The sequence below is a fragment of the Calidris pugnax genome, unplaced genomic scaffold (assembly GCF_001431845.1).
Source record: "Calidris pugnax isolate Ruff unplaced genomic scaffold, ASM143184v1 scaffold14, whole genome shotgun sequence".
Classification (NCBI taxonomy): Eukaryota; Metazoa; Chordata; class Aves; order Charadriiformes; family Scolopacidae; genus Calidris; species Calidris pugnax.
The window spans coordinates 6,669,820-6,697,479 of NW_015090793.1; the positions used below are offsets into that span (position 1 = coordinate 6,669,820).

A 27,660-nucleotide genomic window follows, 5' to 3' on the forward strand; every position below is an offset into this window, starting at 1 on the left:
GGGGGAAGTAAAAAAAAAAAAAGGTTGAAAAACATCAAGACAAAACCAAAAGGATTGCATTCCAGCCAGGCTCAAAGCAGTGCCATACACATGTGGTAGCTTCAGTTAGAAAATAAATGGTTAAAACACGCTGGCCTGCAACAAATACACGTCCTTTAGTTGTGTACAAAACCCAAAAGGTCCTTACTCATTTGAATGCCAGGCAGACTCAGATTAGTAATACATACAAAATAACAAGCCAGCTAGCAATAAAAAAAGCCAGAATAATGCACCGCAAATTCTAATTACTTTGTTTTACTTTAATGACTACAATATATTTAACATAATTTAATATATATTAAGATTTCACTGTATGCAAGATTTTAGCAACAGATTTCTCTTATGTTTTTTTCCCTGGGGGGAGAGAATGAGGTTGTTAGCTTGGCCCATCAATTACCAAGTGAAAGTTAGCTGCAGCTTAAAAGCTGCTATGCTGCATGTTAATTTGTTAACAAATCAGGTAAACTTTCACTGCTACAGTTTAATCAGCACTATGCGTTTTGTGGTTCTCAATAAGAAATAAATTTATTGCATAATGTAAACCGAAACACCCTTAATTAGTGGCACTCCCATCAACAACTAATACTGATTCAATTTGCTGTCTGCTGCTAAAGTAAAGGCAACTCTTAAAATATTTATGTATTAATATTATGTATTAGCAATAAAGAAACACAAAAAGCTTCAGTACATTGAACGCAGGGGAAAGAACAGAGAAATACTTCTCATTACGTGTCTCTGCTAAAGAATTAAATCAGGCTTCTGGTTGCTGGACAAAGTCCAAGTGAAAACATTCTTTAATACATTATATCTGCCAAAAAAGGATACTGAAAAACTTGAAGCTGCACAAGCCAACCTGAAGTTATTTCAATACCTGACAGAGCCTAACTTAATATACCACATTTCTAATCATTATCTAGAAACAGATTAATAAAATATAATTTAAATTGAAGCCTGAAAGTTTCGACGCTGCGTTTATGAAGGAGGTTTACATCAGTTTACCTTTTGAACACACAAAGCACCAGCTCACATTGACATGCGCGTGATGACTTTTTCCTTTCATGGCAGTGAAATGATTGGTACAAACAATGCTGTTGGAAGCGATGACTGCACATCCCGCAGCAATGCAAACGTCTCCAGCATGGTATGCGACAGGACAGCGGACACAACGCATCATCTTTCCTAGCAAAGCAGAACACTGCCATGTTATTTTTGAACAAAACTTTGAGCTACAAAACAGTAGTGCTGCCTGAGGTAGCCCATATAAACACACACACAAAAAATCCATTCCGTTTTTCAAGTCTGCGCATTTGCATTTAGCAACAAAACCGAATTCACAAAGGTTTTTTAAGAACCCTACGCTGAGTTCAAAGCACTAACATATTAAAATGTGAAGGCTTATTTAACTACGCACAGGAGGGTAGACAAGCTCTCTCTCCTCAGTCACGCAATTTTGTCTAGAGATGTTGCCCAAAGCTAAATCTATGCACAGAATCAAATGTCTCCACACTGGGTGGGCTTTGCTGCAGCCTCTGTACGTTCACAGGTCTCGCCCTCACTCTGCTCAGCCTGTCTCTCCTCATCACATGTGCATTCTAGATTTCATTCTCTCTTGAGAAGAAACCGTGCTTAACTATGATAATTGAAAGCTATTTGTTTTTAAAAAAGAACACAAACAAGGTAAATACTAATGCTGACTAAAATTATTCAATTATTTCTTGTTATATAGTTATTTAAAGAAAATTCTGTATCAATCAATAGTCCATACATCCCTGAAAAACTGCAGCTAGCAGCTAGAATCCTTACCTTAATGTACCATAAACAGACTTAATTAATCAGTCATAAAAACGTAAAATGAAACTACCTTTTGAAATTCGTGGATGTGAGGGGTTACTAACATGACAGCTTAGGCAGCTGTGGAGAGGACACCGAAAGCCCCTGTTCTCAAACACCGTAAGATGAAATTTTTTCACACAAGCTTCGTGGTAGAATTTTCCGCAGTGGGATACGACACAGCGTTTCACATCTGCCTTTCTCTCTTTACAGACAAAACAGGTATGCACACCTAGTGGCAAAAGTAATAAAAATAATTTAATTTTTCATCCAAACCTGTGTATTTAAAATGCTTCTGTTGTGAGTTCTTGTTATGCACAGGGGAGTGGCTTTTTTTTTTTTATTTTTTTTTAAACAAACACAAATCAAATTCTATTATTCGATGCAGCAGTCTATTTACTTTAACTCTTTAGTGTTAAATATTAATCTGTTCAGATACAGGTAAAATAAAGTTACAATGCAAACCAATTAAAGTGTACAAAACAACACCCAAAGCCTCACTGATCTGCATTTACGTTCTTATTTATAAGCCTCAGTACGCCAGGATGACTGTGAATTTTTTTACATATACTTCTTTTTTTTTTTTAAAGCAATGAAATAGGATGATGGGTTGTCTGTGATCCCGTGAAATTTGAAGTAGGTCCACAAAGCAAAGACAAGCATCCTCTAATCTCCTCTCTGGACCGCCTGGAACAGCTTTGCTTCGAAGCAGCCCTGTTGCAGCAAGGTTCAGCACGTGTACCCAACTGGGCTTATGAGCAAGAACGCAAATCTTTTATGTAAGGTTTTAAGATTAAGAACTTCCAAGCAGTTATTATAGGATTAAAAGCAAATGAAATTAATAGCAATAAGGTAGTCTTTTAATAGGAAAAGCAAAAGATTGACAAAGGACTGAAAAAGGACTTAAAAAGTTTCACTTGCTGCTTTTTTTTCCTAGGATTTCTTAAGTCTTTGTGACAGACTTTAAATACTTGTACTCAGAGAACAAATATTCTGCAATTATTAAAGCAATGGAATTCAGACTAAATCAGCCAAGTTCTCACTGAAAACAGTGTGAGTTTTCTAAAACATGGCACACTTAATGTTACTGCATGAACTCCCACCACTTTGGTTTCTCCAAAGGTACATACTCTGTCCAGGAGGATTTCCTAGAACAATGTATGGGAAGACTACAACTTTTTTTAAAAAAAAATTATTATTATTATTAATAGAAAGGGATGAACTTGCCTGATGTACATTCACTACAAATGAATTTTCCTGTTGGTCTTCCAGAGAGCCCAAGGCAGCTCACATGAAAAGCTCGATAGCAAAGTCCTTCACACAGTAGGAGATCACCTGTTTTTTCACACAGCTTTTACAACACAAAGGCATTGAATGTTAAAGAACAGTTCATATGTGGAAGAAACTGTTTTCTTTATTCCTTTTCATATATTGCTCCTCCAAATCTCTTTCCCCGTTGTTGAAATAAAATTTTAACAAGTGAAAGATAATTTTACAAGCATCATCACATGCCCTCACATGGCTTCCAGTCGAAACAGCTAATGGGAGTCATTAAACCGCTAGAAATATGACTCATAGAACCGTGGTTCATGAGTAAATACAATCTGACAGAAAAAAGAAAAAGAAAAAAAAGCTTTAAGAAATTTTCCCTGAGCACGCTGATGCATCTGAGTAGGGTTAAAAAGCATCCTTATTTTCCTTTTCCTTGGCAAAAGGAAATTAATCTCGGTGGCACAATGATACTTCTATGTCTGAGTGGTTAGCAATGACACATGCATAACTAAAAATGAACTGAACAATAATGCTGGCAGAATTTAAGGGATTACCCAACATCTAAACATGGATATAGCCTCATCATCGCTATGTACAAGAAATGGAAACATAACTGCTTGCCCAGCCTCGTGAAAACAAATTTGATCTGTCTATTTGTATTGTGTTATCATTTCGTAATCCAAGAACTCTGTTGGAATATTTTGAGAGAGCTTTTTGCTTTTCCACGAGCGTGCCCCACGCACGCCACTGCATCACTGCCATCGCTCAAAACACACACAAGCTCCAAACCCACCGGGTTTCACTTCTCCCTCATTATAACAGGTAAGCCAGCAGCTCTTCTCAGTCACTGAACGAGTTACCTGGCAACACTCATGCACTTACTCTGAGGTACAAATTATGCTTATCTGAAGAGATCTGGAAACTCAAGCAGAACAGCCAAGTCACTTATTGTAGATTAAGAAGAGAAATAATGAGGAATAAAGAATTCCATTTATTGGCTTGGCGCCCTCATTGCTAACAGACATCTCAGACACACACGATAAACCTGTTTCTGGCCTAATATTGTCATTTTTATATTAAAAAAAGACCTTTTCTAGGAACCCTCAGAAAACATGGCTCTCTGCCCCAGCTAACGTCTCTCACCTGACACACATATTCTTTTTTTGTTCCTGCTCCTCGCTCAGATTTTTTGGATGATATAGACACTTCAGTCTGAGTTTCATCAGCACTTTCATAGGGAGACTCTGACCGCTCGTCTCCTTGGCCATCGAAGATCTGAAGATTAAACACAGGCATTAGAGAAAGCAGTCACATATGGTCAATTTTGTATAATAATAATAATAACTGAAGGAAGCAAACAGACTGCAATTCAGACTAGCAGACTGAGGCACACTCGTTTGACTTTGCCCCCCCCCCATCTTTACAAAAAAAAACTTGATTAAAACCAGAGTGTGCATCTGTGGAAGTCTCATCAAAAGGACTTTATAGCAATTATCCTCACCAACTCAACAGCAGCAAAACCGTAACACTAAACCTTTGTAATATGGCATTTTATTTATAGTCAGTTCTGTAATACAGTTAGCTAGAAGTGCCTAGGCAGTAACACAGGGATATCTTCAAAACCCTTGATTAAAGTTTGAATATGTGTTTAAGAGAGATTAACAGTTAATTTTAGAAAGAAACTTGGTAAACTTCAAGCTGCATTTGGAGGTCTCTGACCCAAATATCTTCCAAGAAGGTGGGAACAGTATATAGAAGAGAGGAAGAAAGAAAAAAGTTTCTCTCTGAATATGTTTTAAAAGGAATGTTATAGTCACCAATGAATCGAAAATACTACAAAAGATTGCCCTGTTATGGATAAATCTTATACTATAGATATAGATTTATTAAAGATGGAAGATTTATAAAGTATTCATAATTTACTTTAAAAAAAACAACCCAAGTAACATTAAAAAGAAAATATAGGGCAGATTTCCACTCAGTAGGATTTAGGGAGGGAACGGACAACCAAGTCATTTGTGTTATCTCATGTTAAGATGCAGAATTTCATACTGTTGCCCCCTGATAGTACTCAGTCAGTTGTGTCTCACTAAGTACATTCTCCAGGAGAGCATCACCATTTGGAATTGCACAAGAAACCTGTCACTTCTCTTCGAGCTTGTTCTAGTGGTTATTCACACACACAATCAAATACACTGCCTCATGTCCCTTCTGAGTCATCTAACTGCAACTCACAGTTGATGACACTTTCTCCGGGTATCTCAGCTACATTAAAAGTCCTTTGGAACCAGACATTTTCCTCTTGTAGAAGCATGCTGCAATTAAGCCCATTTCAATCCTTTTTGTTAAACTGGAACACCCTCTAATTTTCTCCCTAAGGAACGTTTTCCAGCATCAAGAGAATTTTGCTGGGTTTTCTCTAAACTTTATCTGTACTTTAAAAAGGTTGTTGAAAAATCAGGCAGGAGAACTGGAGGCAATAGCTCATTACAAGTCGCAGGAGTACAATATCCAAAGGAAACCAAGGCGCTACTCTTCTTCACCGCTTCTGTTCCACTGAGCAAGTATCGCCCTAAGTCTTTTCAGTACAGCACTGAATGTCTCTGTAACTTGCCAGGGTACTCAAGAGATCATTTTGCCAATGGCCGTTTGTCAGGATACAGACACCCCGCTTGATATGAAGAATTGGCTGGTTTTGGACATACGATCTCATATTTATCTACAGTAAAACACAGTTTATCAAAAACAGCTCTGCTTACCGAGTAATGGAGACAGCTACGTGCAACCTCCCTATCAGCCAATCTCCGTGGACTGTGCAAATTTATTAGAAGTGATTTATTTTGAAATCAGAGACAGAAATGTGAAGTCGAACCAGCCCTAGCATTAGTCATTATAAAATCCCTTTAGAAACACTGGTTTTGAGAGATTACTTCTCACTGTTGCCGCCAGCTAACTTGCATTCCTCCGTTTAATACTTGCTTTCCTTGACCGTGTCTAAAAATATTTTGTACATTGGATCTCATTGACAGTTGTTGGTTGGTTGCTGTTGGGTTTTTTCCCCAGATTACTTGCAAGGGTGTAAATGCATTTATTTCCTCTGCACAAATGCCTCCTATCGAAGCGATTCGTACGCACACTTCACCTCTGAGTATTTCTACAGCTGGAGGGATTTGGAGATTCTGCCCGACCCTTTCAGAAGTGGTTAAAAGAAACTACATGTAAAATCATGGCTTTGTTCAGGCACCAGGAAATCTCTCTCCCCAGGAAGGAGCTGTGAAATAGTAAACTGCAAATGCAACCGGAGTGCACGGCCAGGAGCAGCCGGTTCTTACTGGGACGGGGCAGATAAAGAAAGGCAAAAACACAAAGACATTTTCCCTTCTGGTTTAAGTAAACTTACACACATGATTATTTCTGTTTAAACTATTCCCACAGAAATGTTACTTAGTATAAGCAGCGCACTGCTCTAACATTTTTAGTGCCTCATCATGTTCCTGTTTCAACTAGCCCCAAATTAGTCATGTTTAGAAGAAAAAAAAAAAAAAAAAAAAAAAAACCCAGAAGGTCTTAGATCTGCATTTCTTTTCTACTTAAGAAAAGGTGTACACCTCATGTTCTAAACAAAACAAGCAGTCTTACATTAACTTGACACTATGGTTGCCCCCCATCTTTTCCCCACACCACAAAGTACACACCTAATACCCTGAGAAAAACCATGTGTGGAGCACACCTTAAGAATTGAGAGCCTTCTTTCCAGCAGCAAAAGCTATACAGTCCTGCCCTTGAGGAAAGCACTCCTCTTTCCCCAGCTCACTACTTTTGAAGGCAGAGCAGAGAAACAGAACATACCCAGTCACAAATACATTCAGTCACAGGAAAACAAGGTTTGTTTCAGAGCAATGGTTTCCTAGCTTTTCTTTGGTTTATATACTTGTAAAAAGTTCAAATAAAGGATGCAGACCTCTATATGGAAAGGTAACCCTACTGGCAGATGACAGTTTTTCAGAAATCCCCTAGACATAGGTCACAAAATCCCAGTCGTTTATGAACCACAGGTTGGCAGCCACTTGCCTGCAGAAATGAGATTCTACTGCCTCGGAATTAATGCACCAACCCTTCATTTAAATTAAACAGTTGCTGAGCCAAAAAAGAGCAGCGCTGGCGAGAATCAAACTCTACATCACAAATGTAACCACAAAACCCAAATTCTATCAGCCCATTCAAGATAAAACTTGGCATTTACACCCACCTACAGATTAATGACGGATTTCAAGCGTGAACACCAACACCCGTAGCATGAACAAAATACCTTGAGCTGATCAGCCGTATGGCTACCAGACTGAGAGCATCTTCCAAGATCTCTCCTTTACAGCTGCCAGGAGGCTCCCACACTTCACAAATCAAATGCTCTATTAAACACCGGTTTTGCTCTACACAGGCAAGCCTGGATACCTGCTCGTGGGCTGTTTTAACTCCTAAGAATCAATACATCCCTAAGAAGCTCAGCAATATACTTGTACTGCCTGATGCAGGCTGCTGCTCAATACATCTCTCAGTCCCTGCTACCACGACCAAAGATTTAGCCATCACATCCCCCAGCCACGTCACGTGTAACTCATGCACAGCTCCATCCACTCCACCATCAGCTCAGAGTTTTCATATTGGCTAATTTTAGGGGGCTAATAAAAGGGGGAGGCTAGCAGATTCACTGTTATAAGACAGAGAAGCATTTCTTCAGATAATTCAGATTTTGACCCTATTCTTGTCTTATTTATATCTTGCAAAAGGCAAAACACTCGCTACCAGCCATCCCCTTTTGCAAGTAATCCCTGTTCTATATAACCATCTTTTGGGAAGCTCCCACTGTGAAGAGAGTCAGAATTCAACACCTCAGCTCCTGATGTTATCCCAGAAGAGCCACTGGAAATATCAGGGAAGTAAAACGAGCACCTGTCCCTTCAGGCCTGCATAGAAGAGACAACCTTCATCTTAACATTCCTCAGAAAGGACTTAGAACCTAATGACAGGTAGAGCATGAGACAGTTGGGAAAACTCTATTTGTACCCCAAGCAAGCTGCAGCTGCACTAAGAGGTTCCGATTCACCAGGGGGACACTGAAGTTTCACAATAAAAATACCTTTCTATTGAAACAGTCACTAACTAAAGATGATTTACACGACGATTGCTGAAAATCAGTTCACGCTGATGTGGAACAGCCACCTCTAAAATTAAACATTACAGTTTCGTGGTTCGTTAACACAGCTTTCCATAATGGAAGGCCTAACAGTTTGCACACAAGTGGTCAAATCACAGCGTTCAATACAAATCAGCACAGGTTTCTGGGGGCCTTCTTCTGTAATTGCCAATTTACAAACATAAATCTTTCTCTCGTGATCATGCCAGAGCTTGTCTTGTCCTTACTTTTGTAATATAATCTCCTTAGCAAAGTAAATTACATGTAATTAACTCTTTTGATATTCAGGACAAGGTTCAAAGCAATCAACATTTACATTAAGTGGGAAAGCCTGTTAATGAGCAATTTGTAATGATTGCCAGTTTGCTATTTTATTCCGTTTTACATTTTGAGTAACTTCTTATTTCCCATAAAGATGAAGTAATATTTTTAAGATGGCAAACTTAGGGGAAAAAAGGCAAGGCTCTTCACTTCAGATTTATTTTTTCAGCAAGTGGCAAGTTTCTGCAATGAAATCGTACCCAAACTCTCTAATCACCTCCACTTTTCGTTAGCAATTAGTTCCTGATGCTGCAACAGGGAAGATACTCTTCTCCTGCTGAAGTTACCATCATCTCAAGCACCATCAAACCTTACATTTTGCACATCAGTCAGGGCTTTCCTTCCCATTTCCTTCAATTATGGAATGTCAACAGTATTTTGCAAGCTCTCGCCTGCAGAGGCTTTCATACCGTACTGCCTGAACACCGAGCAACCGGGCGGGATTTCGGAAAGCAAATCCAGCTCTTTCCACTGGAAACTGCGCACCCGCATGCACGAGCGAGAGAAAGGGGAGAAAACTGGCCTAAAAACCAAATCACAGACTTCGCTTTTCATTTGGGCTGGGCCAAAATGAACTTCCTTCAGGGATCAATGGGGTTCAGAACACGGTTGCTCACGGAAGGGACAGATTTACCGTCAGGCTCCCAAGGCACTCTTCCCTTCCCTTCCCTTCCCTTCCCCTTCCCCTGTGCATGGGTTATTACTCACTGCTCACACGCGCGAGACTCAAAGGGAACATGTAAGGACACATTACTACATTTTTTCAAGTTCTCTATAGCTTTGTTATTGGAAAAATTGTTACCGAGTCAAACTGGGACAAAATCTTGGCATCTCTAAATTATTTGGGTTTAGCATTATATTTTTATCTGTGAAAGGCAAAGTGCCATTAGTTTAAGAATTGGGTCTACTCATCTCGAAGTATTTTGATCATACGCTTTATACTACTACAACTTTTTTTTGGGGGCAAAAGTTACTCACACCCACAACGGTACAGGAATCAGCACATCAAGACTTCGTATCCCCAAAGTATTTTGAATTTTTTTAACTACATGCTAAAGTTCACAATAACCAAAAGAAGTGTTTAACGCATCCTTTCAGACAAACATCAAGCTATTTTTAGAAAGACTATATAAGAATGCCTATAAAAGCAATTTTCAGCATTAATTTTGAACTGAATTCTTAACAGCTTTGCATACTGCAGTGTTTGCCATATAAAGGCAGATTACACCAGCAACGGCCACTGGATACTGGTTAATTATTTAACTGCTAAATATAAGGATGAGATTTACTTTTTTTTTCGCTGCTTCTTGAACTACTGCTCCCGTTTTGTGCCAAAGGGATACACGGTGTACATACAGTTGCAAGGGCTGTTTGTGGAATAATGGAGTTTCCTTCTCCTATGTTGAGTAAATAAGGATTTGGTTTTGAGGGAGGCTGCTGGGCAGGCTAAGGAAAGAGGAGGAAATGTGTGCAACTGTACATTTAAAATATGACTTAAAACACTGGAGAATTAGAAGGAATTACATTGAGTCAGCTATGTGCATTTTGTGAGTTTATATGTTTATGTTCTTAATTTTTGTTTTGATTGAAGCTCTCTAAAAAGATTAAGGGGGGGTAGGAAGGGGTAGGAAGATGATTTGACAGACGCATTGTGTACAAAATCACTTCTCACATGTTTTTTTCCTACTCCAAGACCTTCCTCAGCTGCAACACTGAGTTCCAGTTAACTGTATAGTTCACTGCACCATCAATTAAAGTGTTCAAAGGTGAAAGGATAAGCACTATCAGAGGGAAACATCATTCGGTACATTTCTCACATCATTCGGTACGGCTAAATGTCGAGTTCACATCTACAACAACCTTTTAAGACTTTTTTGTAACCAGATACCTCATTCCAGTCTCAGCCACACACCTCAGCAGAAACGTGAGCCAATTCTTCATTCCCTCTGGCTTTTTAAAAAAAAAAAAAAAAAAAAAAAAAAAAAAAGAAAAAAAAAAAAGAAAAAAAAAGTTGGATGCAAGCTGGTATGTACACTCAGCTTGCATATTTCTAGAATCACGTGGGTGAGCTTTGCAAATGGTATTATTAGTTCCACATCTGGATGGTTGAAATTTCACTTATTAAAAAAACCAAGATAGGTACTGACATATTCTCAGTGGCTTCCAATCACACCAATACATGATAGAAGAAAGGATAGCCTGGAATTTAGAAATTCAAATGACACTGTATTTCAAAGAAACACATGAGGACGAAGTGAAATATTTAAGTGGACATTTGCTCCATTCACTCACCCACTTGAGGAAAAAAAATTTTTTTCCTCCATCTAAAATTTTCTACTTTCTTTCAGACAGCTCCAAAAATCAAATAGTAAACACCAGTGCCAGCAAAACCATGATAATGTAATTCTGAGGAAAAAGAAGCTCAGAAATTCCAGGTCTGAAAAACAAATGGCTGCACTCATCTGATCTGCAGTCATACTTCTGATCGGCTTCACTAGGATTTCTCCTCTCCTAGATCCAATTCAGACAAACTTTCCCTGCCCAGGGTTTAGAGGTTCAAAATGAATTTGGAAATTTTGAGTGAAAAAGTTGCTAGGATTTATGCATCTATGGTGCCCACACTAGAATGTCCTCCACCAGTCACACACCTTTTCGGAATTTTCTAGCTACCAAAGTGCAATTTTCATTAAAAAAAATTCTTCCTAACTCATTCAGTCTTATAAAAAACACTTCTTATATTACTCATATATGCTTGCGTAACGGCACTTCTAAACCATTAAGAATACAAGCTTTGGTCTTAATCATATTCAAGACAATGGTGTTCTTTTGTCATGTTGTGTTAAGCAGCTAAAAAAACAACTGAAGGGCAAATTTTTCCAGAGCCAAAAAAGTTAACCCTCCCGCTTCCCCTTGCTTCCCCCCAGCATCTCGTGTTTTATAGTCCTGGCAGTAGAACATCACAGGAAACAAAATCCACTATGTATTCTTATTTTAAAGCTAGGGGTACACAAAATGAAAACTAGGCATGGCAGAAAATTATTTCCTTCTGCTTTTTTTTTTTTTATTGGTAGGCAAGTCACCGCCACAGCAGGATCCATAAAAGACAAGGCCCACAAAGAGTGACCCACCACTCTTTTGGAGTTGTCGTAAGACACTCACTGGCCTGAGCGGTGTCCTTCCTCGGGTCACCTGCTATCTTTAATGGATAGACTGCATCTTTTTAGAAGCATTTTAGAAGCATGTTTCCATGACTTCTGAACGCTGTTGGCTTTTAAGTTCCACTTTGCTTAAAACTAAGTTTTACAAGCTATGAGCTCAGGCTTCCTGATGCGAGTTTGGAGTTGGTGATTGCTGTACCACAGTCAGGCAGGAGGAAGTGGTCTGCTCTGGCTAAGAGCTTTCTCTAGAAAGCTTGGAGTAGGCATGTTCTGATAAGCAACCTCTTTCCACAGAGACAAACCCCAACTGCACTTTGGGGTTGGTTTTTTTTTTTCTTATTAGCAAAATCTCAGCAGCTACAGGGTTGCGGGTTTTTTTGTTTTGTTTTTTTTTTTTTAATCTAAGCACAACTTATGTAAGTCAATAAGCAACATCCAAACAGCAGATCAGACTGTATTCAAAAGACAATCTATCGTGCACCCACACGGAGACAGAAAAACTGACAGAGCCAATTGAGTTACAGTTAACATTTCCTTTATTTCAGTATAAGAATTCCTGAACTGAATGAAGAATGATATTTTGGCCCATACTGCTAGACTAGATAAATTCTTTAAGTATGCGGTGCCACAAATGTACACAGTACTATAATAGCAAAAAAGACGGCCTGGGACAAGTTTCATTTTTATTATTAGCAGGAGTTAGACGTTTCAGATAAGGATATTATGCATTTCTGAATTTGCCTGGAAAGTTAATTAAAACTCTGAGAACATTTTAAAACATTATAAAATTGCCTACAGATACTCATGATGCTTTGGTAGGGGATGTGGAATAAAAACCTACATCGTGTAAACATTCAGTAAACAGATTCTCTGCACTCTGAAGCCTAAGTAATACACAAGATGAGAATAGTTACATAAGAAACTTAAATTTTCTACACAGAATGTGCTGCCAAAGAACAAGAGTCAAGCCTAGATCTTTTTTCCACGTGAAAGTAGAAGCATCATAACAAAACCGTATGATCTGGTGGGCGATGCAGGTCATTTCAATTGTTAAGAGGCTTTAGCAGAGGTTTAGCAAGAAACAAATCCAATTACTTGCAGTGTTCCACAAAAACGTACCCCTGACTGCTTACTGGTGCTTTGAAATAGGAAAAAAAAAATTAAAAAAAAATCTATAGGCGTACAGAAACAAACACAGGAAACAACTGTCTGTTAAGTCAGAGGATTCAAAGCAGCACTATATATTATGTTATCCTTATTTTGAAGAGAAAATTATTAGAAGGAAAGTTATCTTCAAAGGAAGCTAGAACAAAATGCTCGAAGCACACCGATTTTGTTTAACAACTTGCAAAGTTAGTTTCAACTATTTTTTTCTTTAGGGCAGCAGTTTGTTTAAAGTAACGTGAATTCCTTCCTTCCTTCCTGTTCTTAGGATCTCATTCATTTTTACCTTCAATAAGCGTGCCTAGAATATTTTAGTTGTATACTGTAAGGCAACTAGACTCCAGGGTCGATTAATGGAGCTGACGTACTTTTTCAGTTGCAAGTTGTACATGTCTCATGACTGCCTTTTCAGTCAAATACCTTACCTTTTAAAAATTGTACGTGTTTTCTCCATTGTGTATACATCCTAATACCCATTAAAAAAAATGCAGATAAAACAAATCTGCCTCAAATTGATAATGAGAAAAAAAATATACCGTTTAATATGCAGAAAAAGAATAAAACTTAAGGCTTGCATCATTATAACTTGCATTATTAGGCCTTGGAAACACAAGAAGTTGTAGCTATAACCAGCAACTGAGATTGTTTTGACACCAGATGTTACAAAACAAAGAAAGAATTCCGTCTAGAGAAGATGTAAGGACCTTACAGTAAAAGCAACACCTTCAAAATCTTTCACAGGCTTCTTTAAACTGCCATCTGCTGGTCAGCTCATACTTCATGAGGATATGATGAATGGCAGGCTAGCTCAGAATTTAGAGTAGTACATGTTCTTTATTTTGTCCTCTCTTAGAAAAAATTTAGTCTCTTTGAAAAAGTTCAGAAGTGGTACCTAGAATCTGCAGGAGACTATAACACTTATCTGCTGTCAACAAATCTGTCCAATTTAATGAAACCAGCCAATAACCACAAAAATAATTCGAAAAGCTAAAGCGGGTATGTTTCATGCAAACACACAGTGTGCCAATAATGCAGCAGTAATGGTAATGTAAAGCCTTTTTATTTATTAAAAAAATACTGGTTACATTCTACTGGCACCTACTACATTATTGGGGGATGGAGGGCCAAGGTAAAAAAAGAAATGAGAATACAACACCTGTATCTCTTCTCACAAATATCATGAGCTTTTGGATGGTTACACCAAGTCTTATATAGGCAGTAAAAAACTACTGTGAGCTTTTGCAGACTCTGAAGTGATGAGTACTTTTCTTACATCTGGCCCTACGAGTTGCTCATTAAGAATCAGATTTTAAACAAAATCATATTTCAGTGAAGTACTGGAGCAAATGACTTACTGCAGTAAAATTAACTATTTTGTTTCAATATCAAATGTAGGTTTATTTATTCATGTATAAACACCTTACTGTTTCTGTCCATCCACCTTAAAACGACTTCAAAGCCAATTTTTTTGAAGGGAGTGAAAGCCTACATTTTAATCTCTAATATGTCAGGTCTATAAATGCTTGTTTGTTTTTGAGGCAGAAGTCCACACTTCCACCCCATCTCTCTCCCCTCTAAATTACACACCCAAAGTAACTTATCAATTGAAATTTTGGCCTTGACTAATTTTATAATATTTCTAGTAAACCCCATTAAAAAAATACCTCCAATAACAACAAAAAGCATCCAAAATATTTTTTTTTAAATGTCAAATAATTTTTCAAACAAGAAAAAAAAACCAAGCGCAGCCTTTCAGCTGCACACACTTTTCCTAGAACTTATATGTAATGGAGTGACATTTAAGAGGTGTGCAGCGAGCAACAGTCTTTGATAAATAACAGTCATAACCAGGTTCTATTCTGGAACCAGCTGTCCACATATAGTGGGGGGGGGGAAGAAATGAGGGGAAAACAAACCAGAATCCACTTAGTATTGCCTGTGGCAGTGTATACGCTTGTGGAATATGCAGAATTTTTTCTGTCTTTTGTTAAGAGAGCATTTAAGCCAACATTTAGTGAACACAGAAATATAAAAGTTAATCAGTAAATGTATTTAATATTGAGAAGAATTACATCCTATGCAATTAGCTGTGCAAGGCTTTCATCATTGCATGATTGTGTCTGTTTTTAACTCTTTCCCTTAACAGTCTGCAGGTATTTCTCTGGATGAACGCTCTCAGGGCACACATATTTAGCCATTTAGGTAAGTGCTAAATAATAATACAAAAGGGAAAAAGAGTTTTTAAAGCCACCTACACAATTCAAAATTTCTATCTTTCCTTGTTTTATAGAATAGATCAATAGTAAGTTCAGAAACACATGCCTGACTTTTTTCATTTATTTAAAGGCAAAATATACCTAATATCATAGGAAACAAACTGGGTCCAATCCTTAGTTGCCACAAGTTCAGGTCAGTGTAGCTATAAACAGTCTAAGGATCTAGCCCACTAATCTGCTCCCCTCTGCACCCAACCCTGCAAAAGTCTCTGGTATTTGACAGGGTCTATTTTCTGTTATGTTGATTTGGATTGTTTTAATATTTTCAAATCCTTTCAACACATGAAAATAATTAATTCACTTTCTAGTTTATGTATCGGTGTTTTGTGAGCAGTGTATGATGTTAATTTTTCTCACATCTTTTGCTGTTGAGTAAATTAAGAGCGCAGTTCTAAAATTTCCATCTAAGCCTATATAATCATATCCCTTTTTACATGTGAGCCGTTAAGTCACAACTCATAATCCTACAAAAATGATCCTTTAGTCAAGAAAGATTTCTTGAGAGTTCATTTTATAAAGACATTGTCTAGAGATAGAAGAATAATCTTTCTCCTGAGATTACAATATTTAAAGATGCATATTTAGAGCCAAAAAGACTATGTTCCTTAAACTGGGCTGGCAGAATAGATGGTCCCAAATGCAAACAGCCATCACACAGCAAGTCCCAGCAGTAAAGCCAAAACAGCAGAAGCTGGTACGCCAATAGATGGGGGTCTCTCAATTGGGAGAACAAAATGAGAACAAATGTTACTTTACTGCTGCCACGGATGTTACTTCCTGTGGGACTTCCTTTGCATGTTTTATTGGGGTACAGGAGGGAGAATTTGTTGTTGTTTTTTTTTTAAAAAAATATTTTTCCGGTTACAGTAAGATAAACAGCCATTAACATGCAATCTTTTTTCCCCACCCAAAGGTAAACCGTTTACTGAACATTGTCTAGATATTTTAACTGCATTCATCATAGTGTCTAAGCACCTCATGCGCTGCTTAGGGGAGATGAAGGAGTCTCTAGGATAGCTGGAAGCCCCAGTCCCTTGTTAGCAGGCAAGTATTTTCTCTACAGCTTTTGCAATACAAACTGCTTGAAGCTGTTTGTCTGTGGGTATTTTACTAAATCCTACTAACTACATTTCTGAATCCACCTGCAAAACGGCATGCACACTTCACCCTCATGCTGCCACTCTTTGGCTAATTGGTTTTAATAGCGTAGGAGTCCTGGGGAATGGTTTAATGGACTGTATGAATACACTTCTGGTACATACATTTCATTTATTGTATGTCAATTGAGAAAAATTACAGTTCCAAATATGCAGAGCTAAGACTATGATTAGTAAAGTATCAAAAAGATACATCCTTCACTGCCTGTTTAACTCTACTGGGGATGAAGCTATTTGCATCACAGAGAAATAGCACTTAAAACAGCCTGAAAACTAATGTGAGCTTAAAGGGGCTCTGCTCAGAAAACTGTCCAGTTCTAGATCAAACAGAGGATTAGGAAACTTGCTTCAATATAAAAGCTATGGCAACATGACAATATTGAGTTACATAATGTAACTAATGTAGTACACTTACATAAAGTCTGTAGAAGAAAATACAGAACACACCGGCATTTTACTTTGCCTCTAATAGAAGGTTACAATTCTAAAACTTTGTTGGTAAATACATTAAAAACCACAATAATATCTCGACGTCCCCAAATCAGACGTTCGTATTACAATAAATGAATTTGCAATGCACACATTAACAGGTTTCACAGAGGCCAAAACTGTAACTTGTCTAGAGCACCAACGTTAGAGAATTCGCCTTTGATTTTTGTTTTTAAAACAAGATTCACACCTGAAAATTTCTGTAATTAAATGGCTGTGTGCAAACACCACTTTTTTTTTACCTCATTCTCAGTTAAGGAAGCTGAAGGAGATGAACTCTTGCTAAAAGCAAGAGTTGAAGATTCTGCTGCTGAAGCCCGATTTCGCTTCTTCAGAGGTTTACATGCATCAGACAGATTTTTCGTTGCTGTAAAATAATTTTGGTTTACAAAGTGAAGTTTGGAACTTTAAAACGTTATCTCCCTGAAGCCATTTAAAATATTCCTTCAGATAAAGGAAGGAATGATTTAGGTAGGTCTTCTGGGCACCTACGTACGGCTGAGAGAACACAAAGTAAGTTTTTAAAACCACGTGTTTTGGCTTGATTTTAAAAATAAAGAGGTTTCTGTTAATCAAGTACGTACTACAAATGGCTAAGAAATGTTTTCCCATTTTTTTTCGGCTTATTTCTATTAAAATAAAAATATCTTGTGACTTACGACCTCTTTAAAGCAGAGGTAACAGTTATCTCCTCAGATAAACATTAGAAGGCCTACATGATCTCATGGCACTCCGAGTGCCACTAACACTTTGCTAAAAGCAAGGTTATATACAGGAGCCAGGTACCAGGCATTATCTATGGCACGTCACCACTTCTACATGGCACAGAACTTACTGAAGATTACTTGTCTTTGGCACAGCATTAGAATACCTAAAGGGACATGCTTTTACAGAAGTTACCTTAAACTTGAGCATCATTAACAAGTCTGACTTTTGGCTTTTGGGGCCGTGGTTATTTAGAATTCCCTCTCGCGTTCCACACTGCCTCCCACCAAGCATCATTTAAAAGGACTAAAATCGCACAGTAACTGATTACATTGATGGTCACTGCACGAGTTTTATTGGGCTAATGCACAATGACAAATTGGAGCAGCAGGATTTCTATCACTGCTCGCCAAGATCACAGGGCAATAGCTTTAATTTGGTGCCATCAAATGGTGAACTTGTGAATTGCTGTTCTAAATCAGCAATACACAACTTAAGTCAAGTATAATGTTGCAAAATGGTGGTAGTAAAGGAAGAGGGCACATTCCCCCCCCCAATCTGTGGCATAGTGGCTGTCACTGGTTAGTGTGTCAGCAAAATTTAGCTGGCTGCCTCAGACAACCTGTTTATTTTAAGATTATTTAATTGAAAAAGTTACATTAAAACTTATTCTGACCACATTACCTGACTGGTTCTTTTGTGAAGAGGAGGTTTCTGTGACCTTAGAAGAGTTTGTTTTTGCTGTTTTGTCATTGCTTGTCTCCCTCTGTCACAAAAAAAAATATGAAAAAATAAAAAAACTCCTAATTTATGAGTGGTTGGATAAAACTGGCAATTACTTCTGGATTTATGTTATTAAAAAGAAAGTGTTTCTACAAATATCTGAATGGCAATGTAGTTATGCTAGCCCCACTTAAGTGATTTCTAAAACTCATTTACAGCACAGGGTACACACCCAAAACCAAATGAGAAAAGTTAAAGAACACAGTATTCCAGCATCCCACTTATCCATCCCAAACTCAGCACATCAAAAAGGGGAGCTCAAAATGAACACAAAACATGTAAAATATCCTTACTATTCTTTGTCTAAGCTGGTTAAATTAAAACCTTAATAATTAAAGGTAAACTGCAGAATTAGTATATAAATTTGAGAATAAACCCTGTGCAGAATTTTAAGTCTCAGAGAGGCTTTCAACTCCAGAACTTATAGCAGTGCCACTTTTTTAAATTACTATGGTTAAGATTGTTTCAGCATTTCCAAAATAGAAGCACTATTTTCAAGGGAGCATCAACACCACATAAATTTGCTCCAGGTTGAAAACTTATCATTAGAAGTTTAGGCCAAAACCAGGGAAGTTTTTGTCAAAGCTCTGTCAAAATTAGACACTGTTCCTTACACATGCCACTGTTTGTTTTTTTTTGCTTTTTGCATGTTACAAATTCATTCAAGTAGTAAGTCACTAAAACTGTAGCCAGGAACGCTTAACCCTGACAAATGCTCACCTGGATCAATAAGAGTAATTCTACCGAACAAAAGTTTTTACATACTTTTTCATATTCTTCATCTGACATTCAGTTTTACAGAAGATGTGCAGCTGAACGCCTCAAAGGCCAGAGAACTGGTTTCCTTTGTAAAAATAAATACGAATGGCTACTGTAGTTCAGATGTGCTACACTGTGTTTTTACTGATTCTAAGTAGGTAAAGATGCCACCGGAGGCTCCCAATCTCAGTTTTATAAGATTACTGTTACGCCTCTGTGTAAAAATAAATGAAAATGTACAGTATAGTTCGCTCTAAAATTTAAAGCATGCTTTACAGAACCCCCATTTTGCTAATGTGCATTTTAAATACATCATGAAAGCACCAATGAATGAACTAGTTTTTCAAAACGTCCATAACTTAATTACTTTATGCGAAAACACTGAGATTTGGTAAACAAGATTAAGGACAAAAAGGAGAGGATAATGCACAACTCTCATGCAAGAATAAAACATCATGAAAAAAAGTCATTAAAGCTTCTTCTATCTAAAATGGCTGTAACAAAACCCTGCAGCTAAGCAGGGAATAGCAGAAGGAGAGTGTATGGTTAGTGTTTGCTTTTTTAAATAGACATGTCCACTGTCATTCACTAAACGTTTTACTAAGCAGCAGCTTATACAGCTAGAAGTACCCTGGGCTGGTGAAGACAGGAAAGAGACTAAGAGATAATTCACAAAAGAAGCCACAAAGCCACCATTCTACAATATCTGACCCTTCTGTGAATAGCAGCTCAAAACACTGCTATATGCATTTAGAGTTGCCAAATTATCTAGTATTTACACACACCAGATTCATTGTAACTAGTTCTGATACACAGATCAGACAGAGGACACTACTTTTTAAATGCACATTACTAAGTCAGCGTTATTAGTGGTATGTACCTTATGGGAATCATTCAGCTCATGTATTTATTTATTTTCCTGTTTATATTCACATCTGCATCACAGCATCCGAGATACCAGACCCTCCTCTGCATGAACTACACTGCAACCACCTTTCATTCTCCTTGTGATAATGTAGGCTGATTGTTGTGTACGAATGCTACTGGGACAGTAAAAAGTAACTTTAGGTACAATCAAAACAAGGACTTCATAGCAGGAATTAATTACAATAAATCAACTTAATTATTCCATGGATCTAGAGTATTATAGTGAATTCAAATCCATTAGACAAGTTTAAAAAGGGTCCAAAAACTTCCAGAATATAAGACAAATATTCGACGACTAACCCATTAGAGCAATATGTGCAAAAAACAGTTTTGGCCCTTCTTCCTGCAAAGGTAACAACATTTCTCTAAGTATTATCCCCTGCAATAAGCTCATTAAGCCTGTCTATCTGAAATACTATTTATTTTATATTGAACTTTAAACAAGTTGTCTGAATAACCACAGTATCAACAGAGGTACTAAAATAACCAGCCTACCAAACAAACTGACATCTACAAATGTGACCTCCATAATTCATTCAAAAACTAAATCCATTACCTTTCCTTGTATTAGGTTGTTTCATTGAACCACTGTACCACTAGAATCCTGAGATGAGGTCTGCAATATCACACTTCATCACGATACTGTAATAACATATCTGAAAACACTTGTGAGCTAAGCTTTCCACACAAGCATAACCCATGAAGTTCACTGGTCTACAGCTGCACACATGACTAAATAAATCTATACTTAAGTCTCCTTGAGATTTGGGCTGTACCCATATGCATAATTTTAGTGACCTATGTAAGGAAAATTCTTATTCTAACAGACAAGCTAAACTGAAAAAGAGCCTGTGATTTGTGAGATAAATATACTGTAATATTTACTGCATTTTCCTAACTTAAGAAATGCGTCAGCATGCCACCTGAAAATGTTCTATAGGCTTCCAGCTCTTGAAAAGCAGTTTTTCTGGTTTTCTTTACTTTCCTTCCTCCCTCCCCCTACTTTTGTCTAATTAAGTATGGACTAAAGGTTTTTTGTTTTAGTTTGGTTTGGTTATTTTTTTGAACATTCTTGTATACCTCTCTGAACTCCAATTCAGAGGAAAGAAAAAAAACCTACGAAGCATGACAACAGGGAAAGGTCATGCCTCTGCACATTCCTTCGGGAAACAGATTTTCTCAGCATACATTTTCACCACAATTTAAGTAGCAAGTGCAACTTGTCATACCTCCATCCTCAAAACCAAAGGAAAAAAAAAAACCCACAGCAATAAGCTCACATGTATCTCTGAATATTTACAACAGTTTGGTTTGATATACAGACATTACTTTTTTAATCCTGAAAACGGAAATGCTGACAAACTTAACTACAGCAATGTGATTGGTGCTGCTATAAATCAACCCAAACAAACCAACAACATAATTACCTTCCGATTATTCTGTTTATCCATCCTGAGTCTTTTCCTAGGTGCCTCCTGAACTTCAAAATCTTCTGTAGGTTCCTTTGTCCTCTTTTTTTGGTTTCTTTTATTTCCATGTAAGTTACCTTGGGATGGGGGATGGGGGAAACTTACATGAAAAATAATCTAAAACCCACTTTCAAATTATTTTGAACTGATCTAGTTATTTGTTACTTTTCTTTCAGTCATTATTTTTAAAACATGGTTAAACATTAACACAGTTTGGTGACTTCTTAATTCTTATAGTTAGGTTTCTGGTACTGAAGACTAACTCTAGAACATGACCAAATCAACTGCTTCATACTCAAGTTATTTTAGAAAGATGAGTCTACCTGCATAAGCACTAGTTTAAGATCTGAATATTACTGCCCAACATTTGTTTCGTATCATCAGACTGCACGACTGATCTATACGGCTTTTATCTCTCCTGCCACTTTGTTACAGTGTCTTAGCACTGAAATGAATTTTTAAGTCTCCTCTTGAAGTCTCCTTTGAGTTCTCCAAAAGATGAAGACATTGGTGACATCTATTAAGGGGCCTCTGGAAAAGGCAAGATATCACCAACCATACAGATTCATTTTCTCTTTCTGTTATGGCAGTTCCAGACTCCCTCTAACAAGCTTACTAGTGGTTTACAGGAGACCTTAAGATCCCCTTCCTTTGTGAACCAAAATTCTAAGAACAGAATCACGTTGGTCATTTTAAACCAAATGGACTTATTCACGTATTTAGATGATCGTTCCCTGTAAAGTTCAAGCAGCTGCTCAATTACAAAAGGTCAGTGACTAACCTACATACCCCTTCCACGGGTTCAGCTATTGTTTGCACTCTCTCTACCTCAAAAAGATAGATGAAGATTTAGGAAGTGGTCTGTTTCATCAGGATGAAATGACAACAGTATCACACTCTCCAGTACTCTCTAGTTCATGAAGCTACAGAGTATCGTTAGTATGAAGATTGCAAGCTCCCTGGGCACAAATACCTCAACTGAAAATTGCTACAAGTGTTCTATTCCAGTGGGAACAAATTGTTGTCAATATTAAAAATATAGCAACTTGAAAATATGGATAATTTTCAAATTAATGCTCTTATCTAAACAATCTAAGACATACTCTATTGTCATACTCTGAATCCACAAAGCAGACTGAAATGGCTCCAGGAAAACCTGCTACTTACAAAAAGCCAGCAAAAGAAATCCCACAATATTCTTCCAAGTTTAAAATAAGAGGATTTGGGTAGGGGAACGATTGAACTGACAATGTTTTCATCTGTAGATAACTATAAATGTACACAATATATGTACTAGAAACACCTGGTACAGGTACAATTTCAATTACATTTCTTGCAATATGACACTGAGGAAGGTGAACAAAATTCAGCACTACAGTGTTTAGATATTTAATTTGGGATCCATTAAAATTCTAACGTCAAGGAAGACAACATCTGAGATAAAATAAAGAGATTATGATACGTGGGTGATTACATAAAAAAAATACACTCAATAGCTACTTATAATGATGAACTATTTGCACACAACACAAATTTCAATTACTTCTGGATCTTGATCTCCTTTTAGGTGAGTCTTGAAACACTTTACGTTTGGCCTCTCCAATATTCTTCAATGATGAACCTTGAGAGATACAGAATGTGGTTTTTTTTTAAAACTGATATCCAAATATTTGACACTTTAAATTTAAAGTTAAAAACTTTTCAATTTTCCACAAAATGATGTTATTTCACACACACACAGATAGTTAACAAAACTGACTGCCATTTTTATACAAGTTTTTCCAAGTCTCACAAACTTTCAAACACTCCCTCTCATTCTTGTCATTGCCCAAAGCAGCACCTGTTGGCTTCTAATGCTTCCACAATGTCTCCTTCTAGTGCAGTAAAGCTACTGAAATTTGAAAAATGATAGCTAGTTAAATTTGATAAAGTTCATGCAAACGCCAAACTATCTTCCTCCTCCTTTCTCAAATAAGTGACTCCAAACCCCCTGAAATATTTTGCAAAATAATTGAGACTGTTTATCAAAACCAAACGCTAGGCGACAGCAACAAAAAAATAAAAGGAGAAAAAGAAAATATTTGCAATCTTGTACAATGTCCTACCAACTTTGAGTAGCACAATAAAATGCCAAACAGATGAAAGTTTCAGAATAAAGTTTGGAATACTTCTTCCTGAGTTGATGATGATGAGGTAATAAACTTTAGGTATATATGAATAAAAGGTGTAGCTCTGATTAAACTTTTTAAACCATTTCCTAACTATTCTATAAAAAAACAACTCAAATTTTACTAGTCGTAACACTTGGTCTTCCTTTCCCACCATCCACCCGTAACAGGCAGTGGATGCAATGGCAGCTGCTTATGGGCAGAAGAAGAATGAGAATCTCTAAACAGTAGAAGGTTTACATATAACAACTTTTCAGAACAATGAGCAAGAAATGTAGACTTCATGGGTTGCGTTTATTGTAACCATTGCCATTCCTTTGCTATTGGCACAAACACCAAGAATTAAAACTGGAAAACAGTGAAAGCTGTTTTCCCTACAGGTCTCAAATATGTGCTTAGTTTAACACCACTATGTATATGAAATTTAGTTAGAGTACACTAGCACAGTTTTACGTTTACCAGAGTCTTCTTCAGATTTGGGAGAGGTCACTATGGCAAACTTTGTGTTATAGCGAGCTTTCTGTTTTTCACTAAGCATGTTCCACTGCGATTCGAGCAATTCTTCAATCTCCTCACTTGAAGCATCTGGATGTTCAGCAACCACCTAAACATGCAGAAATAGGGTTGTATTAAAAAACAGATGACCATTGAAAAGAATGGCATACATACTTTGATTGCTTTGGAAGACTAGATAGAAACAAATTATCTAACATTTTTGCTGTAGACAGAACTAGATTAAAACCTTCTGTATGCAGTTTTCCTTTGAATAACCACCTCTCTCTCTCCACCCCTCTAAAAATTAAGAATCATTTTGGAAGTATCTATTTGCCTTTTAACATTCAAAAAATGGAGTAAATGTAAATTTTGTCCTGTGGTCAGTCAAACAACTTGTATTATTTCTTGATGAAGTTTGAATCTATACAACAAAAGAGAGACAAGCAATATTGGAATATCTGCTTGCCTACAAAGACACCCATCAATTCATACGAGAACTCATTAAACATAGAACTCATTACACCTATCTTAGCAGAGATATTTACACAATTTGATGCAACATGTTTCTGTCTTAATTCATCATTTTATACTATGTATTTTAATATTAGGAACTCACAAAGCTGCGCATCTTTTCTTAATACTATAAGCATGAGACATAATAGCCATCAACATGGAATTTAAGAGCGTTTCTAGAACTTTATTCAACACAAACAGAAAATTCTGTATTAAAAACAAAGAAAAAATCCTCCCAAACTCCTTCAGTGTTCCCATACTCCTACTTAAGGAAAACCAGATTTGATTATTAACAGAAGTGAGAAAGCTCTAAGATGGTATGATCTACAGAAATGAAACTGTAGCTTTAAAAACAACTCCTCTCATCTCATTACCCAGCACTGTCCAAAATCCTATTACAGGAGTGATGCAACCAATACCCAAAATAGTGGAGCAAAATGAAAACTAGGCCAACAAACCAAGTATTCCAACAGTAACACCATTCAACAGAAAAGAAATACAAATTTCCTGTGATGAGTGGAAATGATTAAACCTGGTTTCTTAGACCTTAACGTCTTAAAATTGCATTTTCTGTTGTCAAACAAGAGACGAGTGTGACTGAAACTCCCCAGGGGTTAGAACAGCCATAGAACCTTCCTTCCATTGGGATTATTCAGCGTCTAGTAAGGAAATTCATGCTGTGTTTTTTTCCCCTTAGCAGAATACTAACATTCTCTTGCTTCTATCTGGCATAACCTCTCTGGATAAAGCTTGGAGAACACAACTACCACTGGAAGCCTCTACTCAAAGTTTGATTAAAATCCAACAATGTCAGAAAAGTTACTGAGATGGGAGAACATAGACAGACCCACAAAATACTCCCCCAACAAATCTCACCTCTTTATGTAAAGAAGTTAGCATAAATTTTGACCATTGGTAAATGTATAGTTCATTATGCTCAACTAGGGCACAGAGTTATTTAATTCTTGAAAGAATTTGTTCACACAAATGAGATACATTTTAATATTGCCTGCAGTCTCACCAAAATACAAACAGAAACAACTTTCAACTGACTAGGTGCACTGTGAAATGACAAGCAAAAGACACTCATGATTCTTAATGGTTAAGGAATCATTTCAAAGGTGGCCTCCAAGAAACAAGCCCAGGAGTCTTCTCCAAAGTCTTCATACTGTAATACTCAGTCCTGGCATATGTACTGGAAATGAGAAGATCTTTTATTGGATCTGGAGATTAATATCACTACAGATGTGGAAAATACGGTAATTAGACCGGGACCATTCCAGCTCATCTAAGCAAGCATATTACCGTTGTTCTTATTTTGCCTTGATGTTCAACAACTCCTTACGTATGCAGAAATATTCAACTGTAAACCCTACCAGCGAAATTAATTTCTTAATTTACTTCAAAACAGACTCAAGGCCCAAATCAATGAATTAATATAAACAGTATAGCTGTCTGCCTCTCACTGAATGATACCTTTATCTCAAGTCAGACACTCCCTTCTAATGATTACTAGGGTTATACTTCACAGAGGAAGTGCATAAGAATGCCAATAGTACAAAATACATCTTTACTCCTTTGGTAACAGCACAAAATGCGTCACTACAACCATTGAAACGCTTCAGGCTTCCAACGCCTCCCTCAGGGAAGCAGGCCTCTTAAATCATTAAAAACACTTTCCAGCAGCTCATCCAGTCTTCCAGCAGCCATCACTCATTTCTAAAAGTTTCAACTCTTCCTCACCCTCCTATGCCCAGAAAAAGTAACACAAAAAGTAGTAATTAATAAAAACAAATTGATACCTGAATCCTACTGCTGTACAAAGCCAGACTCCAGGCAAGACACAGCAGAAATGGCTCTACTTTTAAGAGAGCCCGTGATTACTAAAGCCCCCCAAATAGAAGTCTTCAGGCATTCCTTTCCATTCCCTTTCACCCCTTCCCAAGCCTGGGGGCCAGACAGTCTCTTCTGGATCCATAGTCTTCCTTTCTCCTAAGTTTCTACCCGCAAATACTAAAGGATCTATACACCAAACTCTCAGATGCCACCAATACAATTAGTACAAAAACCAGGCCTGTCCTTCAGCAAACGTTATCACTCTTCTAAAGCTTGAGATCATCTACAACAGCAACAAAACACACTCTTGGATGGAAAGCAAACCATGCAAGTTGAACCAGATAAACCCAATGGAAGGGGAATATACTCCAAATACTAGTTTGGATATCATCACCTTCCACCAAAAGGCACAAAATTACCATTTTAAAAGCAACATGACAAGCTGGAAGTGCTCACTGAACTCTGGTAATTTTGGTTCTGTGCAAGAAGCGTGAATATGGTATTTCCCCACCTTGCCAGTTAACTTCAAATCAAGGGAAAGGAAAGACAGGTTCTGCTGCCCTGATCCGTTAGAGGGACCCTTTATCTGCAATTTCCAGCTATCTGCAGTTTTCATAACCTACTTCAGTTCTATGCACAGAAGTGCTTCTGTACCTATTAGAATGGATCACACAATCAGGTGGATTTGGGTTTTCATGATTGATCTTATTAAAAGGTATTTTAGGCAGGTATGTCCTCTCTCGAAATACATGTAGTATTTTGAAATTCACTTCCTTCTACTTAAAGCTCTGTGCAACATTAGCCCCTATCATCACTGTGATTTTCATTTTATGCAAGTTTTTCAGTTTCTTGAAATGACACTGAAGATAAAGCAATTCCTCAATGTCAAATATTGCAAGTGTCTTCATAGTTTCCATATATTAATTTGAGAATTACAGTATAACCATAGTAGGGAATGAAGCTTGGTAACTGGCACAGAAAATAGAAATGTAATATGAGAGACTCAGTATGTCTCTTCTACGGCAAGATATATTTGGCAAAGAGTTCATAAAACCAGTCATAATAATCTCATTTCTTCCAGAGAAGTAATTTCACGTCCCTCAAT

The 27,660-nt window shown here is 37.3% G+C and overlaps 1 protein-coding gene across 4 annotated transcripts in view; it reads right to left on the reverse strand.

Annotated features, from left to right (window-relative positions):
• Positions 1 to 27,660, reverse strand: part of WHSC1 (Wolf-Hirschhorn syndrome candidate 1) — a 103,944-nt gene that overhangs the window by 11,914 nt on the left and 64,370 nt on the right. For 2 of the 4 annotated variants that reach the window (XR_001414619.1, XM_014966770.1), the window contains exons 6-14: positions 24,171 to 24,315; positions 23,087 to 23,164; positions 21,502 to 21,620; positions 18,290 to 18,371; positions 17,143 to 17,267; positions 4,285 to 4,416; positions 3,097 to 3,220; positions 1,901 to 2,101; positions 1,039 to 1,218 (exon numbers count right to left, since the gene is read on the reverse strand). Coding sequence is in view for 3 of the 4 variants with exons in the window: in XM_014966770.1 (XP_014822256.1) it covers positions 1,039 to 1,218; positions 1,901 to 2,101; positions 3,097 to 3,220; positions 4,285 to 4,416; positions 17,143 to 17,267; positions 18,290 to 18,371; positions 21,502 to 21,620; positions 23,087 to 23,164; positions 24,171 to 24,315 (1,186 nt within the window). In the remaining variant the exon portion in view is untranslated. The remainder of the gene's footprint in view (positions 1 to 1,038; positions 1,219 to 1,900; positions 2,102 to 3,096; positions 3,221 to 4,284; positions 4,417 to 17,142; positions 17,268 to 18,289; positions 18,372 to 21,501; positions 21,621 to 23,086; positions 23,165 to 24,170; positions 24,316 to 27,660) is intronic. The other 2 variants (XM_014966771.1, XM_014966772.1) reach the window with 2 other exon arrangements.